Source organism: Oncorhynchus clarkii, chromosome 18, assembly GCF_045791955.1.
Source record: "Oncorhynchus clarkii lewisi isolate Uvic-CL-2024 chromosome 18, UVic_Ocla_1.0, whole genome shotgun sequence".
In the NCBI taxonomy this organism is placed as follows: Eukaryota; Metazoa; Chordata; class Actinopteri; order Salmoniformes; family Salmonidae; genus Oncorhynchus; species Oncorhynchus clarkii.
The window spans coordinates 19597345-19617731 of NC_092164.1; the positions used below are offsets into that span (position 1 = coordinate 19597345).

At 45.0% G+C, this 20387-nt stretch overlaps 1 protein-coding gene across 1 annotated transcript in view; it reads left to right on the plus strand.

Annotated features, from left to right (window-relative positions):
- The window catches only part of LOC139373169 (voltage-gated inwardly rectifying potassium channel KCNH7-like), a 71576-nt gene that overhangs the window by 34394 nt on the left and 16795 nt on the right, over positions 1 to 20387 (plus strand). Inside the window, exons 4-11 of the mRNA XM_071113331.1 lie at positions 691 to 1161; positions 2327 to 2347; positions 3689 to 3712; positions 4579 to 4793; positions 15550 to 15975; positions 18685 to 18923; positions 19244 to 19404; positions 19645 to 19844. Coding sequence (XP_070969432.1) covers positions 691 to 1161; positions 2327 to 2347; positions 3689 to 3712; positions 4579 to 4793; positions 15550 to 15975; positions 18685 to 18923; positions 19244 to 19404; positions 19645 to 19844 — 1757 coding nt within the window. The remainder of the gene's footprint in view (positions 1 to 690; positions 1162 to 2326; positions 2348 to 3688; positions 3713 to 4578; positions 4794 to 15549; positions 15976 to 18684; positions 18924 to 19243; positions 19405 to 19644; positions 19845 to 20387) is intronic.

The window sequence follows — 20387 nt, forward strand, 5'->3', positions numbered from 1 at the left end:
TCTGTAAGGGTTCTGTAGGGGTTCTGTAGGGGTTCTGTAAGGGCCACTGGATATCTGTGTGTTTGTTAGGTCACCCCGGGAACACGTTATACATTGGAAATGAGATCTTCCTTGAATGCAAGATGCCTCCACTTCAGACTCCCTAGAAACGGAACTATAACCACAAGGTTTAAAGTCGCCCTCATAATGCATTGACAGATTCACCGGTACCATCATTTGGACAAAGACGATGTCTTTCTCCTCTCTCCGAGGGTGTTAAATCAATCATAGGAAACCTGTTGTAATTTGATATTTTAATGGGACTCTAATATATTAATGGCGGTTGCTTTATTTCATCAAACGTCTGAATAATTGAAGGAAGCTGAAGACGGGAAGCTAGGCCGTTGGGATGAGAGGCATGTCCTTTTGAACAATATTGGCACTCACTGCTTGATGTCTGGGGAGTGAGCTGGAAACTGGATTAGCATGAGCTACAGAGCATCTATCCAGTGTGCCAGCCTCCCCTACTTTCTACCCAGTCACGATCAAATTAAGAATTCCTGACCAACGAATGAAGTCATGACGAACCACTCTGAAAAGGGGAAGAGTTGTGCAAAAAACTATTTCACTTATTGTTGAAAATATTCCAAGCATTGCTGTTGAACAATTGTACTCTCTCTATCTCGCCCTCTCTTTTTTCTCTCTCTCCAGGGAAAGGTAGATTCTTTTGTTTCCGGCTCCCAGCCTTACACCTCCTGGGCATCAGTAAGCAGTCCCTCCCACAAGAGGACCCTGACGCCGTCATGATCGACTCGCCCCGCCGCAGCGGAGAGTCGGTGGCCACCCGCGACTTCCGGTCACTGCCCACCCGGGAGAGCTGCAGCCCCTCCTACACCAATGACACGCGGGCCCTCATCGGCCCCAGCCACTGCTCCACCCCTGTGTCGGGACCCCTGGACCACTCGTCCCCCAAGGGGCCCGTCTGGGACAGGCTGGTTCCTCAGGCGGTTCCCCAGGCCCAGCCTCAGACTGTGGGCACTCTGGCCCCCTCCATCTCAGGCCTGGCCCCCACCGCATCCAGGGAGAGTGTGTGTAGTATCCGGAGGGCCTCCTCCGCTCAGGACATGGAGGGTTTTGGCTCCAACTCCAAGATGGCCTTCAGGGACCGACACGCAAGTGAAGGTATGTAATTCAACACCACCTCCATGGTCGGAAATGCTTGTCCCCATCCATCCGCCTCACCCTGAGATGTTATGTTATATTAAATCAAATTGCCCTTGCTGTTCTTACGCAGTAGATTTGGTCCCAATCCCAACCATTGTTATCATGTGGTACAAATCAAATCTGACCTTGGATCAGTGAATGGGGGTAATTCCCCCACCTCAACTGTACCTACTCTTAGTCATCAGGCAGCGCCACATCTATCCTGACTCCTGAATTACCACACCTATCCTGACTCCTGAATTACCACATCTATCCTGACTCCTGAATTACCACATCTATCCTGACTCCTGAATTACCACACCTATCCTGACTCCTGAGTTTACCACATCTATCCTGACTCCTGAATTACCACACCTATCCTGACTCCTGAATTACCACACCTATCCTGACTTCTGAATTACCACATCTATCCTGACTCCTGAATAACCACACCTATCCTGACTTCTGAATTACCACATCTATCCTGGCTTCTGAATTACCACATCTATCCTGACTCCTGAATTACCGCATCTATCCTGACTCCTGAATTACCACATCTATCCTGACTCCTGAATAACCACACCTATCCTGACTTCTGAATTACCACATCTATCCTGGCTTCTGAATTACCACATCTATCCTGACTCCTGAATTACAGCATCTATCCTGACTCCTGAATTACAGCATCTATCCTGACTCCTGAATTACAGCATCTATCCTGACTCCTGAATAACCACCCCTATCCTGACTTCTGAATTACCACATCTATCCTGACTTCTGAATTACCACATCTATCCTGACTCCTGAATTACCACATCTATCCTGACTCCTGAATCACAGATCACCTTTCCACCCACAGTCAACATGGGGGGTACAGTACAGCCCCAGACTCTCCCTGTCTCTGTACCCAGCTAATATTTCTATCCCTCCCTACACCATTGAATCTGCATTTCTCATTCAAAGGGCCCCTGCGGCTGAGACTGTAATACGTCTACTTCACGATAATGAATGGTGCGACGGCGACAGGGCTTTTATGTGGATCGTCTTCCATCACTAGCTAGCTACGTACAGATCTGGAATCTCCTCTCACTCATCCACCTTCCTCCCATCCCCCTCTCTCTCCCGCAACACTATCCCATCGCAGACAATGGTCGTAATATCAAAGGTAACAACCCCACGTTCTTTGAACATAGCACGGGTATAGAATATATGGCCTGAACTGCTTGCTGCATGGGTTTGTTCAACTCAACAACAACATAAGTCTGTGGTGAATGCTAGTGCTGGATTGATGCATTTGTGAACTCCTCTGAGAATGCCATAGAGGCTTGCACGGTGTAGTAGTAGCATTATTCATGCTGTAGTAAGACGTGACCTGTGAGTGCCCTGCAAGCTTGCAGATCCCTTCTGACTTTTGACCTGCCGCGCGCCTGCATGAAAACAAATCTTGCCTCTCGTTTCCATAGAACCGGAAATCTATAACAATCACTGACTCATAATAGTAGTTGTCTTCGCCTGCTGCCAATAGTTCCTTTTGCCAAAGGCAACTGGTAGGCTATTTCCTTTGACCTGTGTCAGACAGTCGAAGGGAATAGAGGGATGGTTTGTCTGTTTGCTTGAATAACGTCCTCCGTTTTGTCTCCGCTTTACCAAAAAAGGTATTCCCATCCATGACGACATCATAGTCATGGAATACTACTGTTATAGATAAAAAACGTAATGATACTGTAAGTAATTCTACCACAGGAGATTGGTGGCACCTTAATTGAGGAGGACGGGCTTGTTGTAATGGCTGGAGTGGAATTAGTGAAACCAAGTGTTTGATACCATTCCATTTCCGCCGTTCTAGCCATTATTATGAGCCGTCCTCCCTTCAGCAGCCTCCACTGAATTCTACGTCACTGGAATGTTATCAAATGTCTGAGAGCCTTTTAACCTCCAGAAATGAATTAAATGACTGTACTTTCCTCTGAAATCAATCTCTTTACTAGCCTCAAAGTGCATTCTGGATCAATATCTACCAGAGGAGGCTGTTGGGAGGAGCTGTAGAAGCCCGGGATCATTGTAATGGCTGGAATGGAATTAATGAAATGGAGTCAGACATGTGGTTTCCATATCTTTGATGTGTTTGATACTGTTCCAATATTCCATTTATAATGAGCCCGTCCTCCTATAGCTCCTCCCACCAGCCTCCACTGATACCTACTCCATTGAATATGGAAGGATTTGGAGGAGCATCTGATAATGTTATCAGCCATCATTTGTTTTCTTAACTTTAGACCTTATGTCTCCGATTTCCGGGATATTTTTAATTACCGTAACATAGTGGCCAGATTTCTTTACCTCTACTAAAAATAAATCACTCTGATGTTGCTCAAATAAATGTAACATGACACTGAGGAAGTGCCTGCAGAATTACCCTGACCTTTGACCCCTCCCTTCTCTCTGAGGTCACTTCCTCTTTACGCTGCTCTCTACCTCCCTCCCTCTCTCTCTCCTGATTCGCTAGTGTCTCGGTCCTGGATGGCTGGGGGTATGGCTTGAGCTTTTCCTATATGTCTGTAATGCACACATACTGTAACGTACAATGCTGCAGTAGCATGTATTCAAGATGCGCATGTCTTTTGTATGTGTAAGTATCACTACGTATTCAAGCTGCGCATGTCTTTTGTGTGTGTAAGTATCACTCACTGTATTCTCAACACTTGTTTGTGAAAAGGGCAGAATGAGTCATCCCTCCATCTTCTCCTTTTGACACGTTCCCTCTCTTTTCCATATTGCCCACAGTAGTTCTACGTGTGACAGTGTGAGTGTTGTTCAACGTGGTGAGGTTTTATGGCAGTGTTGTACTGTATTTTCGCATAGTAACATAGTAGAATATTTGTGGATGTATGAATCATGAAAGCCATATCCATATGGTGTCGTTGAGTCAAAACCTCATGACAGAGATATGAGTATACATTTACTTTGTTTGTGGACATCAATATTTCACTAAAATGGTTCAGTACACCAAGTTTGTCATTTCTACAGCTGTTGAATGGGAGGTAACAGGATCAAGCAGAGGGTTAGGGTAGATCTGTCTGACTGTTGTATTTCTACTGTTGTCCTGTGGTTGTTCACTTGTCTTGTGGCAGCAATTGAGTTCACTCAAGAGCAAGAAACAGTTCCATACTCACATTCCCACGCATAACAAATAGACACAGCAGCCTATTGACACACCTACCACATGAACCACACTTGAGGTCTCCTTTTATCCCATTAGCATACCGTCAAGCTGTATCAGGACACACGTGCTAGCATAGCCTAGCATCCCCGAGCTAGCCGAGTGTAGCATCGCCGCTCTAGCCTAGCATCACAGCGCGAGCCATTTCCAAACCTCTCCATTAAATTCTCCTCCAGGACCCTTCAACCAGATCAAATCCAGTCTTCTGGGCTCCACGTCTGACTCCCACCTCAACAGATACAGCACCATCAACAAGATCCCCCTCATCACGCTCAACTTCTCAGAGGCCAACAACGACAAGAAGTGCCCCTCCCCTGCTTCCTCCGAGAAAACCATCATAGCCCCAAAGGTCAAGGATCGAACACACAACGTCACCGATAAGGTCACGCAGGTAAGAGGTCATGAAAGGCCCTGTGCTTTGTGCTCAGTAGAGTTGGGGCTCACTGACATAAGCCAAGATGTTGGAGCTTCACTCAATCAAGTATAATGTTGGAGTTAGAATCCATTCTATAGAATCTGTTCCATACAGAGGACATGTATTTTCTGTGTATTTGTTCTGTACAGACAGTTACAGATGTATCGTGTGCTGTAGCTGGATGGACTATTACCTCATTGAATAATCACATGAATAGTAATCTGCCCCAATGTTATACATTAGAGAGCGGTAATTATCCCCTGCCCCACACACACACACACACACACACACGGAACACCACCAGGTCAGAACACAGTGTCTGTACACGCTGCTCTGTTGTTACTGTCTGACGTTACCTAATTCATTGAAAGGGGAAAGGGGGATACCAAGTCAGTTGTACAACTGAATGCCTTCAACTGAAATGTGTCTTCCACATTTAACCCAACCACCTTAATCGACATCCACGGCGCCCGGGGAACAGTGGGGTAACTGCCTTGCTCAGGGGCAGAATGACAGATTGTTACCTTGTCAGCTTTCGGTTACTGGCCCAACGATATTACCACTAGGCTGAAACTCAAGAGGCTTGTTTTAATAAGTAAACCGGTGAAGGTGTACAGTGCATTGGGAAAGTATTCGGCCCCCTTGAACTTTGCAACCTTTTGCCACATTTCAGGCTTCAAACATAAAGATATAAAACTGTATTTTTTTGGTGAAGAATCAACAACAAGTGGGACACAATCATGAAGTGGAACGACATTTATTGGATATTTCAAACTTTTTTAACAAATCAAAAACTGAAAAATTGGGCGTGCAAAATTATTCAGCCCCTTTACTTTCAGTGCAGCAAACTCTCTCCAGAAGTTCAGTGAGGATCTCTGAATGATCCAATGTTGACCTAAATGACTAATGATGATAAATACAATCCACCTGTGTGTAATCAAGTCTCCGTATAAATGCACCTGCACTGTGATAGTCTCAGAGGTCCGTTAAAAGCGCAGAGAGCATCATGAAGAACAAGGAACACACCAGGCAGGTCCGAGATACTGTTGTGAAGAAATTTAAAGCCGAATTTGGATACAAAAAGATTTCCCAAGCTTTAAACATCCCAAGGAGCACTGTGCAAGCGATAATATTGAAATGGAAGGAGTATCAGACCACTGCAAATCTACCAAGACCTGGCCGTCCCTCTAAACTTTCAGCTCATACAAGGAGAAGACTGATCAGAGATGCAGCCAAGAGGCCCATGATCACTCTGGATGAACTGCAGAGATCTACAGCTGAGGTGGGAGACTCTGTCCATAGGACAATGATCAGTCGTATATTGCACAAATCTGGCCTTTATGGAAGAGTGGCAAGAAGAAAGCCATTTCTTAAAGATATCCATAAAAAGTGTTGTTTAAAGTTTGCCACAAGCCACCTGGGAGACACACCAAACATGTGGAAGAAGGTGCTCTGGTAAGATGAAACCAAAATTGAACTTTTTGGCAACAATGCAAGACGTTATGTTTGGCGTAAAAGCAACACAGCTCATCACCCTGAACACACCATCCCCACTGTCAAACATGGTGGTGGCAGCATCATGGTTTGGGCCTGCTTTTCTTCAGCAGGGATAGGGAAGATGGTTAAAATTGATGGGAAGATGGATGGAGCCAAATACAGGACCATTCTGGAAGAAAACCTGATGGAGTCTGCAAAAGACCTGAGACTGGGACGGAGATTTGTCTTCCAACAAGACAATGATCCAAAACATAAAGCAAAATCTACAATGGAATGGTTCAAAAATAAACATATCCAGGTGTTAGAATGGCCAAGTCAAAGTCCAGACCTGAATCCAATCAAGAATCTGTGGAAAGAACTGAAAACTGCTGTTCACAAATGCTCTCCATCCAACCTCACTGAGCTCGAGCTGTTTTGCAAGGAGGAATGGGAAAAAATTTCAGTCTCTCGATGTGCAAAACTGATAGAGACATACCCCAAGCGACTTACAGCTGTAATCGCAGCAAAAGGTGGCGCTACAAAGTATTAACTTAAGGGGGCTGAATAATTTTGCACGCCCAATTTTTCAGTTTTTGATTTGTTAAAAAAGTTTGAAATATCCAATAAATGTCATTCCACTTCATGATTGTGTCCAACTTGTTGTTGATTCTTCACAAAAAAATACAGTTTTATATCTTTATGTTTGAAGCCTGAAATGTGGCAAACGGTCGCAAAGTTTAAGGGGGCCGAATACTTTCGCAATGCACTGTATATCACCCGTAGCGGGGATCAGGACAGACTCTCTTACCAGTGCTCAGAGATACACTCTAGTTACACACAGGTTAGAGGTCATCCTCACCATCCTGTCTGCCTGTCTGTCTGTCCTCCCCGTGGAGAGTGCGTGTGCGCAGTACACCAACGCCTACTTGTGTCGGTCCCTATGGGGGAGGTGGAGGGAAACCCTGATGCCTGTGTGTGTTTTCCTGCCTGCGTGCTTGCCTGTCTGTGTGTGCGTGCGTCTGTGTGTCGCTATGGCAGAGCTGGTTGACCTTTAAGATCTGTCAGGGCCACTTTGTCCAGAACAGACGAGGATGTTGCTGTTCTACTGATAATGTGTATACCAGTGGCGGTTGGTAACGTTTAAGATGAGGGAGGATGATTATTTTTTTAATGAGCATGGCCTTATTTCTATTACAGCATATTGGATGACTGTCATTCATATTCCATTCACCCAGTTCAATGTAACATCGATACGTTTAGGCTACTACATGATACTGTACCCATCATGAGGTTGCTACAACTTAGCCGATGAATTCAAGTTCACAACGTAGGTGCATAGGCCGAGAGAATTTTGAGTAATCAAGGTGACAGACAGTGACACATTCAATACCGCCTTGCACACTCTTGCCTACAGCTAGCTAATCTAGGGTGTAATCATTAGTCCAGCAAATCCAAATGAGAGTTTCTGTTGGACAAATTCAGGTATGTTTATCCCCATTTTGTTTTCGTTTATGGGACATTTTTCAACAGAATCGGTGGAATGAATACACACCGGATCACACGCAAACAGTTCACGGTCGTAGCAGCCACATAAAAACATCATGCTCACTTTGCTCATTGTATATGAACTCAGCCAAAAAATAAATGTCCTCTCTCTGTCAACTGCGTTTATGTTCAGCAAACTTAACGTGTGTAAATATTTGTATGAATATAACAAGATTCAACAACTGAGCCATAAACTGAACAAGTTCCACAGACATGTGACTAGCAGAAATGGAGTAATGTGTCCCTGAACAAAGGGGGGTCAAAATCAAAAGTAACAATCAGTATCTGGTGTGGCCACCAGCTGCATTAAGTACTGCAATGCATCTCCTCCTCATGGACTGCACCAGATTTGCCAGTTCTTGCTGTGAGATGTTACCCCACTCTTCCACCAAGGCACCTGTAAGTTCCCGGACATTTCTGGGGGGACCCTCCGATCCAACAGGTCTCAGACGTGCTCAATGGGATTGAGAACCGGGCTCTTCACTGGCCATGGCAGAACACTGACATTCCTGTCTTGCAGGAAATCACACACAGAACAAGCACAGTGTTGAGATTGCCTGCAATGACAACAAGCTCAGTCCGATGATGCTGTGACACACCGCCCCAGACCATGACGGACCCTCCACCTCTAAATCGATCCCGCTCCAGAGTACAGGCCTTGGTCATTCCTTAGACAATAAACGCAAATCCAACCATCACCCCTGGTGAGACAAAATTGCGACTCGTCAGTGAAGATTACTTTTTGCCAGTCCTGTCTGGTCCAGCGACGGTGGGTTTGTGCCCATAGGCGACATTGTTGCCGGTGACGTCTGGTGAGGACCTGCCTTACAACAGGCCTACAAGCCCTCAGTCCAGCCTCTCTCAGCTTATTGTGGATAGTCTGAGCACTGATGGAGGGATTTTGCTTTCCTGGTGTAACTTGGGCAGTTGTTGTTGCCATCCTGTACCTGTCCCGCAGGTGTGATGTTCGTGCAGATGTTGTTACACATGGTCTGCCACTGCGAGGACGATCAGCTGTCCGTCCTGTCTCCCTGTAGCACTGTCTTAGGCATCTCACAGTACGGACATTGCAATTTATTGCACTGGCCACATCTGCAGTCCTCATGCCTCCTAGCAGCATGCCTAAGACACGTTCACGCAGATGAGCAGGGACCCTGGGCATCTTTCTTTTGGTCTTTTTCAGAGTCAGTAGAAAGGCCTCTTTAGTGTCCTAGGTTTTCATAACTGTGACCCTAATTGCCTACCGTCTGTAAGCTGTTAGTGTCTTAACGACCGTTCCACAGGTGCATGTTCATTAATTGTTTATGGTTCATTGAACAAGCATGGGAAACAGTGTTAAAACCCTTTACAATGAAGATCTGTGAAGTTATTTTGATTTTTACTAATTATCTTTGAAAGACAGGGTCCTGAAAAAGGTCTGTTTCTTTTTTTGCTGGGTTTATCATTTATTCTCGCAACTATCTATGCTCTCTCCCCCTCTCACCTTTTCCTTTCGCTTGTGGACTTCAGTGCACAACACATCAGCTCTCTGTGACCAGGCAAAAACCTTTCCAAGCCAAACCTTCATATCATGACTGCTTACATTGTTGTGACATCATAGTCAACTAGAACTAACAAGTTAGTAAACTCGCTACAATCATGCAGTACAATGTACAATCAGAAAGGAGTTTACCAGTTACACTGGCGGGCCCCGGTGGCAATACATTAATAAAACCAAAGCTTACCTTGACTTGGAAGAGTTCCGGTGTTGGATAGCTATAGCCAGGTAGCTAACATAGCATCCCTCTCTGTTTGAGCTGGGTGTTTGAGTAGGCTAAACTAGCTAGCTGCATTTGCTAGCTAAGTGAAAGTGAATGTTCAAAAAAATACAAACAAATATAGCTCTCTCTAATCTCTCTTGCTTCTCCTTAATTTTGGAAGAAATTAATTTGTTTAAAACTGTTCGACTATTGTCTTTCTCTTTAAGAAAACTACTCAATACATTTTATACATTGCAGTGCTGGCTAGCTGTAGCTTATGCTTTCAGTACTAGATTCATTCTATGATCCTTTGATTGGGTGGACAGCATGTCAGTTCATGCTGCAAGAGCTCTGATAGGTTGAAGGACATCCTCCGGATGTTGTTATAATTACTGTGTAAGTCTTTGGAAGGGGGTGAGAACCAAGAGTCTCCTAGGTTTTGTATTGAAGTCAACGTACTCAGAGGAGGACAGAAGCTAGCTGTCCTCCAGCTACACCATGGTGCTCACCTACAGAGTGCTGCTGAGGCTACTGTAGACCTTCATTGCAAAACAGTGTGTCTTAATCAATTATTTGGTGACGTGAATATAGTTATATCTAACAAATGATAACTTTTTTAATGTTTCACAACATAGATTTTTATGAACTTCACTGAGGAGGGTGGTCCTCCCCTTCCTCCTCTGAGGAGCCTCCACTAGTGTATACAGTACATACTATACAGTATCAGGCACCGAGTTTTCCTTAAAAGCAGATCTTAGTTTGTCATTGGCACTAAGGGCATCTTCTAGTTTAGAGGACATATGCTGGTGTGTGTGTGTGTGTGTGTGTGTGTGTGTGTGTGTCATACATCTCAATAGTGGGTTGCAGCTTATATATTCCAACCGGATCTTAGCATTTGTTGTTATTATTTATATAGCTCAGGGATGGGCAACTCCAGTCCTGGGGGACGGAGTGGTGTCACACTTCTTCCCCATCCCTAGCAAACACAGCTGATTAAACAAATTGCAATCTAAACTGAAGATCATGATTAGTTGACTATTGGAGTCAGGTGTGTTAGCTGAGGCTGGGGCAAAAGTGTTACACCAGTTAGGCCCCCAAGGAATGGAGTTGCCCATCCCTGATATGGTTCCTATTGGATATACCTACTGCAGTGGAACGTTGTTGTCATACAGCAGGCCTATGTCAGATAGAGTTATAGTTGATCATCTAGCCTCTTGTTTCTCTTTCCTGCTTGTACGTTTGGTTAGCAACCATCTGCTGCTTACTGCTGAACAGATTACATTGAACATGTTTCTTCTTTTCACCATCTCATTCTCAGTCGTTTGATCAAACTAGACAGTTGGATTGTATTTGCTTGTTTCTTTGGTATTTGACATATTTCTCTGACTGTGGCGCCCTGAGCTCCTGCTCCCCGTTCGTCCCCTGTGGTCTGGCTGTGAGGCTCACACTGTTCCAGCCGATGTCTGGAGACCAAGTCTCTCCAGAGTTTGTTTAGGGAGACGTGCTCTGGGCTGCAGAATAAACACGTACTGTGGTCTGCTGGTTCGACACAGAACTCAACCACACTAAACAGATGGATGATTGACATGAGGAGATCTGAGTCTGTGCCGTAGATTGATAAGCGGCGTCAGTGCATGTTGATGCTCCACATAAAACAACTTGTTTGACACTTAATGTTCGTTTCATGAGGTATGATTTCTCCAGGTTTGGATGAGTTTTCTTCAGTTTTACCTGTCGTTATGTCATGGCTTTGCTTCAGTTTTGCCAATTTTTTATTTATTGTCAACAATACATGTTGTGGGTCACGTGACAAAGCAGCACTGGCCAAGACAGGAAATGACACTCTGGTATTCCAAATCCTCCAACAATACAAAACAAATAATGTGAGAGGGTGAAATGAACAGACCACTCATTTGCATACATTTATTCCAGTTGAGAGAGTTAATTTGCACAATAGCAAATGAATCCACACTAGGTGCATTAAATAATTATGTCTGAATAATTTATTTAGTAACAGAGGGGGAGCAACGTGCTCAACTGAGCTCTCATTCTGCAAATTGACTCCTCCCTGGGCTTGCCAGCAGGCTCAGAGACAGTTTACGTATGTAACCACATGGCTCAAATTAGATGTTGCCACTAACCACAGATATAGGATCAGATTTACCGACCCAACATTGATTAACTGGATCATATAGGCCTAGAAACATCTGACCCTGGATCAGAGATTAGGTACTCCTTTTACCAACTCCTTACAAATGCAGTAGCCCAGTAGGCCACATCGACTAATCTATCCACATGGTATGTGATTCTGCCTGATTTAGGTGGTATGTCATCAAGCGTCACAAAACACGTTCAATTCAAAAAGAGGTTTCTCATGACAATCACTGCCTTGTGCTTCTTTTCCACTTACCACCACCGATAAATCCATGATTATCGAAAACTTCAACAAGCATTTCTCAACGGCTGGCCATGCCTTCCGCCTGGCTACTCCAACCTCGTCCAACAGCTCCCCCCCCCCCGCAGCTACTCGCCCAAGCCTCTCCAGGTTCTCCTTTACCCAAATCCAGATAGCAGATGTTCTGAAAGAGCTGCAAAACCTGGACCCGTACAAATCAGCTGGGCTTGACAATCTGGACCCTCTATTCCTGAAACTATCCGCCGCCATTGTCGCAACCCCTATTACCAGCCTGTTCAACCTCTCTTTCATATCGTCTGAGATCCCCAAGGATTGGAAAGCTGCCGCAGTCATCCCCCTCTTCAAAGGGGGCGACACCCTGGACCCAAACTGTTACAGACCAATATCCATCCTGCCCTGCCTATCTAAGGTCTTCGAAAGCCAAGTCAACAAACAGATCACTGACCATCTTGAATCCCACCGTACCTTCTCCGCTGTGCAATCTGGTTTCCGAGCTGGTCACGGGTGTACCTCAGCCACGCTCAAGGTACTAAACGATATCATAACCGCCATCGATAAAAGACAGTACTGTGCAGCCGTCTTCATAGACCTTGCCAAGGCTTTCGACTCTGTCAATCACCGTATTCTTATTGGCAGACTCAGTAGCCTCGGTTTTTCGGATGACTGCCTTGCCTGGTTCACCAATTACTTTGCAGACAGAGTTCAGTGTGTCAAATCGGAGGGCATGCTGTCCGGTCCTCTGGCAGTCTCTATGGGGGTGCCACAGGGTTCAATTCTCGGGCCGACTCTTTTCTCTGTATATATCAATGATGTTTCTCATGCTGCGGGCGATTCCCTGATCCACCTCTACGCAGACGACACCATTCTATATACTTCCGGCCCGTCCTTGGACACTGTGCTATCTAACCTCCAAACGAGCTTCAATGCCATACAGCACTCCTTCCGTGGCCTCCAACTGCTCTTAAACGCTAGTAAAACCAAATGCATGCTTTTCAACCGTTCGCTGCCTGCACCCGCACGCCTGACCAGCATCACCACCCTGGATGGTTCCGACCTTGAATATGTGGACATCTATAAGTACCTAGGTGTCTGGCTAGACTCTAAACTCTCCTTCCAGACCCATATCAAACATCTCCAATCGAAAATCAAATCAAGAGTCGGCTTTCTATTCCGCAACAAAGCCTCCTTCACTCACGCCGCCAAACTTACCCTAGTAAAACTGACTATCCTACCGATCCTCGACTTCGGCGATGTCATCTACAAAATTGCTTCCAACACTCTACTCAGCAAACTGGATGCAGTTTATCACAGTGCCATCCGTTTTGTCACTAAAGCACCTTATACCACCCACCACTGCGACTTGTATGCTCTAATCGGCTGGCCCTCGCTACATATTCGTCGCCAGACCCACTGGCTCCAGCTCATCTACAAGTCCATGCTAGGTAAAGCTCCGCCTTATCTCAGTTCACTGGTTACGATGGCAACACCCATCCGTAGCACGCGCTCCAGCAGGTGTATCTCACTGATCATCCCTAAAGCCAACACCTCATTTGGCCGCCTTTCGTTCCAGTTCTCTGCTGCCTGTGATTGGAACGAATTGCAAAAATCGCTGAAGTTGGAGACTTTTATCTCCCTCACCAACTTCAAACATCTGCTATCTGAGCAGCTAACCGATCGCTGCAGCTGTACATAGTCTATTGGTAAATAGCCCACCCATTTTCACCTACCTCATCCCCATACTGTTTTTATTTATTTATTTTTCTGCTCTTTTGCACACCAATATCTCTACCTTTACATAACCATCTGATCATTTATCACTCCAGTGTTAATCTGCATAATTGTAATTATTTGCCTACCTTCTCATGCCTTTTGCACACAATGTATATATAGACTCCCCTTTTTTCTACTGTGTTATTGACTTGTTAATTGTTTACTCCATGTGTAACTCTGTGTTGTCTGTTCACACTGCTATGCCTTATCTTGGCCAGGTCGCAGTTGCAAATGAGAACTTGTTCTCAACTAGCCTACCTGGTTAAATAAAGGTGAAATAAAAAAATAAAAAAAAAAGAGCAAAGGGCAGTTTGATGAAAGAAATAAAACTGCCCGTAGCCTAATTACCAAAACTTTCAATGAAGATAACTACTGTAGCTGGACGTGAATAATGAAAAAGCTTTTTCTCTCTCTGCCCTTTACTTGGTGATTTGCTTTAAAGGGTGTGATATAGTGGAGGGTTGTTCTATTGACCTGTAATCACACAGGGGAGGGGACAGAAGACATCTAATAACCAATTTCATTATAATCACTTAAGCCCGCCGCCCTTCATCCCACTCAATCACAGGGGTCGCCGAGGCGATCCCTGCCAGGGTGCGACTAGGAGTAGGCCTAGATGGTGGGGGAAATAATTGGAAATAGTGGAAATAATGTCTTGAATGGACCATCATGGAACATTGACTTGAATGGGGATTGCCATTCTAGTAATTCTAGTGCTATGGCGAAGGCGGCCGAAATGGAGCCCTAATTCCATTTCAAAGGCTCTATTTCAGCTTGCGCTTCTCTCTATCTACAATAATTACTTCTCTGCCCTTGGGTGAAGCACTTTACCTTTCTCTCTCCTCCTCTCCCTCCCTCCCTCTCGCCACAGTGATAATCAGCCATGAGAAGCAGAGACAGAAATGTCTTCCCTGGCATTGAAGTGTCAAGCTGCAGAATGAATGACTATATCCCACCCCCTCCCTACTGCGATAATCACCTTAGTGTCATTGAGACTATTATCTGCTCTGTGATATTGATTTTAAAAGTTAACCAGGGACAGGCCATACTGCAACTGGAATAGTTGGGATATTGATGCAATTAAACATTCCTTAAATAGGGGTTTTCCTACGTAGAAGCCCCTACAAGGACATTCCCGTCATATTACTTGTTTGCAATTTGCTGGCTAATGCAGAAAGATACTAGACTAACATGTACTTCTTTAAGTATGTATACGTGGCTAATGGGTACTGTAGTTCTGGAAGGACGGTTAAGACACTGTTCTTCCATCAATATTTCCACGTGACTGATTTCCTCTTGGAGCTCAGCTGTGATTAGTGTCCAGTGATCAACTCATAAAGAATGTATAGTATGCCTGAGGAGGATAAGCGACCTGTATATGAATGTACAAATGTATAGTTATCCTCCCAACAGCCAAGCACAAGGGGCAAGCTGATGATGTTAACCTTTGTGTATTTTCACCCATAGAATTAACTTAATGTTATGTACAGTATACAGTATAGACAATATACATGTACAGTATGCATCCATAATAGCCTACATATAGGCTGTTATATACATTAGTTTTAAATGGTGTTATATAATATTTGAATGCAACATTAGCATCGTGGCTTTTGCAGTAGGCCCCTATACAATATTTACATCCCACTGACTTCAGCTTGAATTTCAAAGTATTTCCTTAGGATTCTATAGGATTCATTCGCTCTTCTAATACATTGATCCAAGCCACCATTTTCTTCATGTCTTCACTTTACGTCCTCTTAACTCCTCCCTGCTTCCTCCTCAGGTGCTATCCCTGGGCGCAGATGTGCTTCCTGAGTACAAGCTCCAGGTGCCGCGCATGGACAAGTTAACCATCCTCCACTACAGCCCCTTCAAAGCGGTGTGGGACTGGCTCATCCTGCTGCTGGTCATCTACACGGCCATCTTCACGCCCTACTCCGCCGCCTTCCTCCTCAACGACATAGAGGAGCAGAAGAGGAGGGAGTGCGGCTACTCGTGCTCGCCGCTCAACGTGGTCGACCTCATGGTGGACATCATGTTCATCGTGGACATATTGATCAACTTCAGGACAACCTATGTGAATCTCAACGAGGAGGTGGTCAGCCACCCGGCGAAGATAGCCATCCACTATTTCAAGGGCTGGTTCCTCATCGACATGGTGGCTGCCATCCCCTTTGATCTGCTCATCTTCGGCTCGGGATCGGAGGAAGTAAGGGCAAACGCGTAGACTCTTTTTACACTACTCAGCCAAGCTGAAACTGAGTCAAACCGAGCTGTACTGTGCTGTGTTGGCCCATCAGGTGGAACAGTAGCTTTCCAAGTTCTCAACTCTAGAAAAAGAGGGAGGGTAAGACATAGCTAGAAAGATGCAGGTCAAAAGAACGATTGTTGGACTGCAGTGAGAGGGAGAGACGTGTTCCTGCGTGTGAGAGGGACAGAGGAAGAGAGAGGGAAGATTTATCTACTCCGATTACACCCACAGGGTGTCAATATCTCAGCCGAGCAGCGACTCTAAGTGTGTCCCTTGCTGGCACGTCACAGAGCGGGACAGGACAGGGTACATGATGTTCCAGGGAAAAAAAAGATGTCTCCTGCAAAATGATGACAAGTGAGCATGTGTAGGGAGCAGTGGTGTGTCAGAGCAGTGATTTGTCGAGTCATTATTTACCATCAGGTGTCTTGTACTGGAGAGTTGCCCTCAGTCTGGGGGTTGTCAGTGAATGGCAGGAAGAGGAAGTGGAACAGACAGACGAGTGGTGACCTGCCACAGCGTGTGTCCATGTAATATAGCGGCTCTCACTTTTCAGAAAATCAGCAGCAGAGGCTACATTTTATGATAACATGTAGAGTATTTTTAAATCTAGTTGGTGCTGAAACGGAGAACAAGATGCATAGATGGCTTTCTTTCATTGATCCCCCTATTCTGAACCCGTTCTCTTAATGTTTTCTGTTGAGTCTGTCGACAAAATTGTCATTAAAACCTTATGTAAAGGGATATATGTACTGAAAACCCCATAGAATGAAAACTCCATGAGATAATCTGTTGGCCAGCAAGTGTGAGGGGTTTCAGCGGTTGAATTACACTTATACAGAGGGTGCAAGGTAGCCACACCTGCAGGGCGTGTTACGCAACTAAATATGCTAAGTCTATATACCAAATACTGATGAGTGCATAGGAAAGGCGTGCGTAGGAAAGGCATCAATTCCTTAATCGGGATCGGGGCCCATGAGCGAAGCTAGAAAACCCTGTTGTAGCCAGTAGCCTATGGGATTATGTCTTCTATTTCAGACAGCGGTTGAACATAAACAGTCATGTGCTGTCTGCCTATCAGGGGTTGTGTAGAGTGGACAGGCCAACACAGATGACTAGCCGACCCCATCCCGGACACATTTCATTTACCACCAGGGTTGTTAGGGAGAAGCTTTAGCTCTCCACTCTTCAACTCACAAGCACTGCAGACTTGAGCAAGTATTTTAATCAACCATCAACTAATATACCCTACTAAAGCCCCCCTTTTTTGCACACAAACCCCTCAGTCACTCTGCACATCCGACATACCAGTCAAGATCAACAGTTACGATAAATTCTAAAAACATGGAAAGAATTTCTGATTGATTTAGGAGAGACTAATCTGAGACTGATTTCTCTTCCCGGTTGAGAAGTACACTCTTAGAAAAAAGGGTTCCAAAAGGGGTCTTTGGCTGTCCCCATAAGAGAACCCTTTTTGGTTCCAGGGTTCTACCTGGAACCAAAAGGGTTCTTCAAAGAGATCTCCTTAAGGGACAACCAATTAACCCTTTTAGGTTCTAGATAACACCTTTTTTTCTCAGAGTGTAGGAGACAAAAGCTGCTGTAAATGATTGCAGCGATTTAGGGGGAAGATTTGGGTGGATGGGCCGGGCGGTTTGTAATAGGGCTTTCAGAGCCTCAGCAGCAGCGTCCGTGTCCCTCAGCAGAGCACATTCATCTGTGACAGATTCAAGTCAGTGTTGCGCCATAAATCAGACCCCCTTCTATGAGACAAGGAACCATAGTCACTGTCAAATTGAGTCTCATGTGTAAACGAGAGAAGCCCCCTGTAAATAAATGCATACAGGTGCAGAGACCTGGGTGACTGTGGAAGACGAGAAGCAGTAGTAGTAATGACTTCCCTCAGGATATTACTATAATTGTCAGTCCTGATGAGATGGGGAACAAACTATTAGCGTTTCCCTCAGACTGACTTATGCTGTTTGCAGACTGTGCGACGCTAATAAATCCGCTCTTATCTCATGGCAGGCCGCGGTCGTTTATTTTTTTGTCACCGTGTTAATTTAGCTGGGTAGGAACAGAGATGGAGAGATGCCAGGATTGAGACTGTTTAAAGGAAAGTGAACAGAAGGCAGGAGGGGTGGGAGGACAGGAGAGGCGTGGTGTTTGCTTTCATGCTGCCTGGCTGGAAAACTTGGACGTTCTCTGTCATTTTCTTTATTGTTCTTTAAAAAATATATATATATATTCTGCAGTCATCTTAGTATCCGTATGTAGGCTTGATAAATCCTCCTCACTCCTCATAACAACATTTTAGAGTGATGGAAATGTTATATTCTAATTTATATTATTGCCACTGCTCTCTGCTGGTTTAGACAGCAGTCTATTATTTTTTGCAGAGGTCACTTCCATTGACACGCTGTCATGTCCAGTGATTTAGAAACTGGAATAAGAAACTGGATTGTGGTCATTCAGCCAAGCTTGATTGTAACAGTACTATCTTAATCCTAACTCCTAACCTTTGATCTGACCTTAAGGGTACCTCTAATAACAACAAATTGCTTCCTGGTGTGGTGCATCCAATTAACAAATAACGTGTCTGCCCTATACTGCAACACTCAAACCCCCAGCCAATCACAGCTCTGTTTGACTTCTATGTCCCCTCAGACCACCACTCTGATTGGCCTGCTGAAGACCGCCCGGCTGCTCCGACTGGTTCGCGTGGCCCGTAAGCTGGACCGATATTCAGAGTACGGCGCCGCTGTCCTTATGCTCCTCATGTGCATCTTTGCCCTCATTGCCCATTGGCTGGCCTGCATCTGGTACGCCATCGGCAATGTGGAGAAGCCCTATCTGGAGCACAAGATTGGCTGGCTGGATAACCTGGGCGTGTCCATTGGAAAGAGGTACTAGGCAAGATAAAATATACAGAATTACTGAATATCGTAACAATATGTACCATGGACTTGTGCCTCAATGTACCCCAATACTATTTACTGTATCACAAGACTCTTTAATAACGATGCAGTTGAATGATAGGAAAGAACGTCATGATTTGTTAATTCAACTAAGAAATATTGGTAAAACCAAGTGGCGCAGCGGTCTAAGGCACTGCATCTCAGTGCTTGAGGCGTCACTACAGACACCTTGGTTCAATTCCAGGCTGTAGGAAAAATACCATGAAATGTATCGAACCATGAACTGAGTGTACCGTCTCACCCCCTAGGTACAACTACAGTGACCCCAGCTCTGGTCCGTCCATCAAGGACAAATATGTCACGGCCCTCTATTTTACCTTCAGTAGTCTGACCAGCGTGGGCTTTGGCAACGTCTCCCCCAACACCAACTCCGAGAAGATCTTCTCCATCTGTGTCATGCTGATTGGCTGTGAGTGTGTCGACTGTACTAGGACTGAAAACACATGGAATGAATGAACGAACAAACAAATGAATACATTATACACATTTCTATAGTGAATCACTATTACTGTGAAGGCAAGTAGTACTACTCAATAAGTCATTGTACTACTATATTCCTAGCTACTGATTAATTAAGGGAAATTAGAATATTGCTAACAGTGATGACGACATGATGATCACCTGTCTGGTGTGGTTCTCCCTCTCGCAGCCCTGATGTACGCCAGTATCTTTGGTAATGTGTCGGCCATCATCCAGCGGTTGTACTCTGGTACGGCGCGGTACCACCTGCAGATGCTCCGGGTCAAAGAATTCATCCGCTTCCACCAGATCCCCAACCCACTGAGGCAACGCCTGGAGGAGTACTTCCAACACGCCTGGAACTACACCAACGGCATCGACATGAATATGGTGCGAATAGGGGGAGTGTGTGGGGGTTGTGTGGGTAGGAGGGTGGGGGTGGGTGTGGGTGTAATTGGTTGGGAAGCTGTGAGTGTGCGCGTTTGTGTCTGTGAGCGTGTGTGTGTGTGTTTGGGGCTAATAAGTCTTCCAAGTGAGACTTTAACAAAAAAAATGCTCATATTGGGACATTGCGTTATTCTTATGGTGGGATAAGGGTATGCATAATGGTTAAGTCTCAGATTGATGATTCAGATTGCTGTTGTCCTTCAGTAGGTTTTTAATGTTTAGCCCCACAGTTTGACGATGCGGTTTTGTTACTGCCTTGCTGTGTTTCTCCTACAGTACTTAGCTTCTCAGTGAAGCTGTTCAATGTTTTTTCTGACCTTAAAACAACCTTGTCGCCAAGACGGTTCTTACCATTAACATAAAGCCTAGTGTGTTCCCTTAGCAACATGGTTATATGACATTATTATGATCTTGATTAGGATTCTAAACTCTAGAATGAAAGCCATGGATACTGTATGTAAACCGGCTTTTCCCCTGGTGATGTTA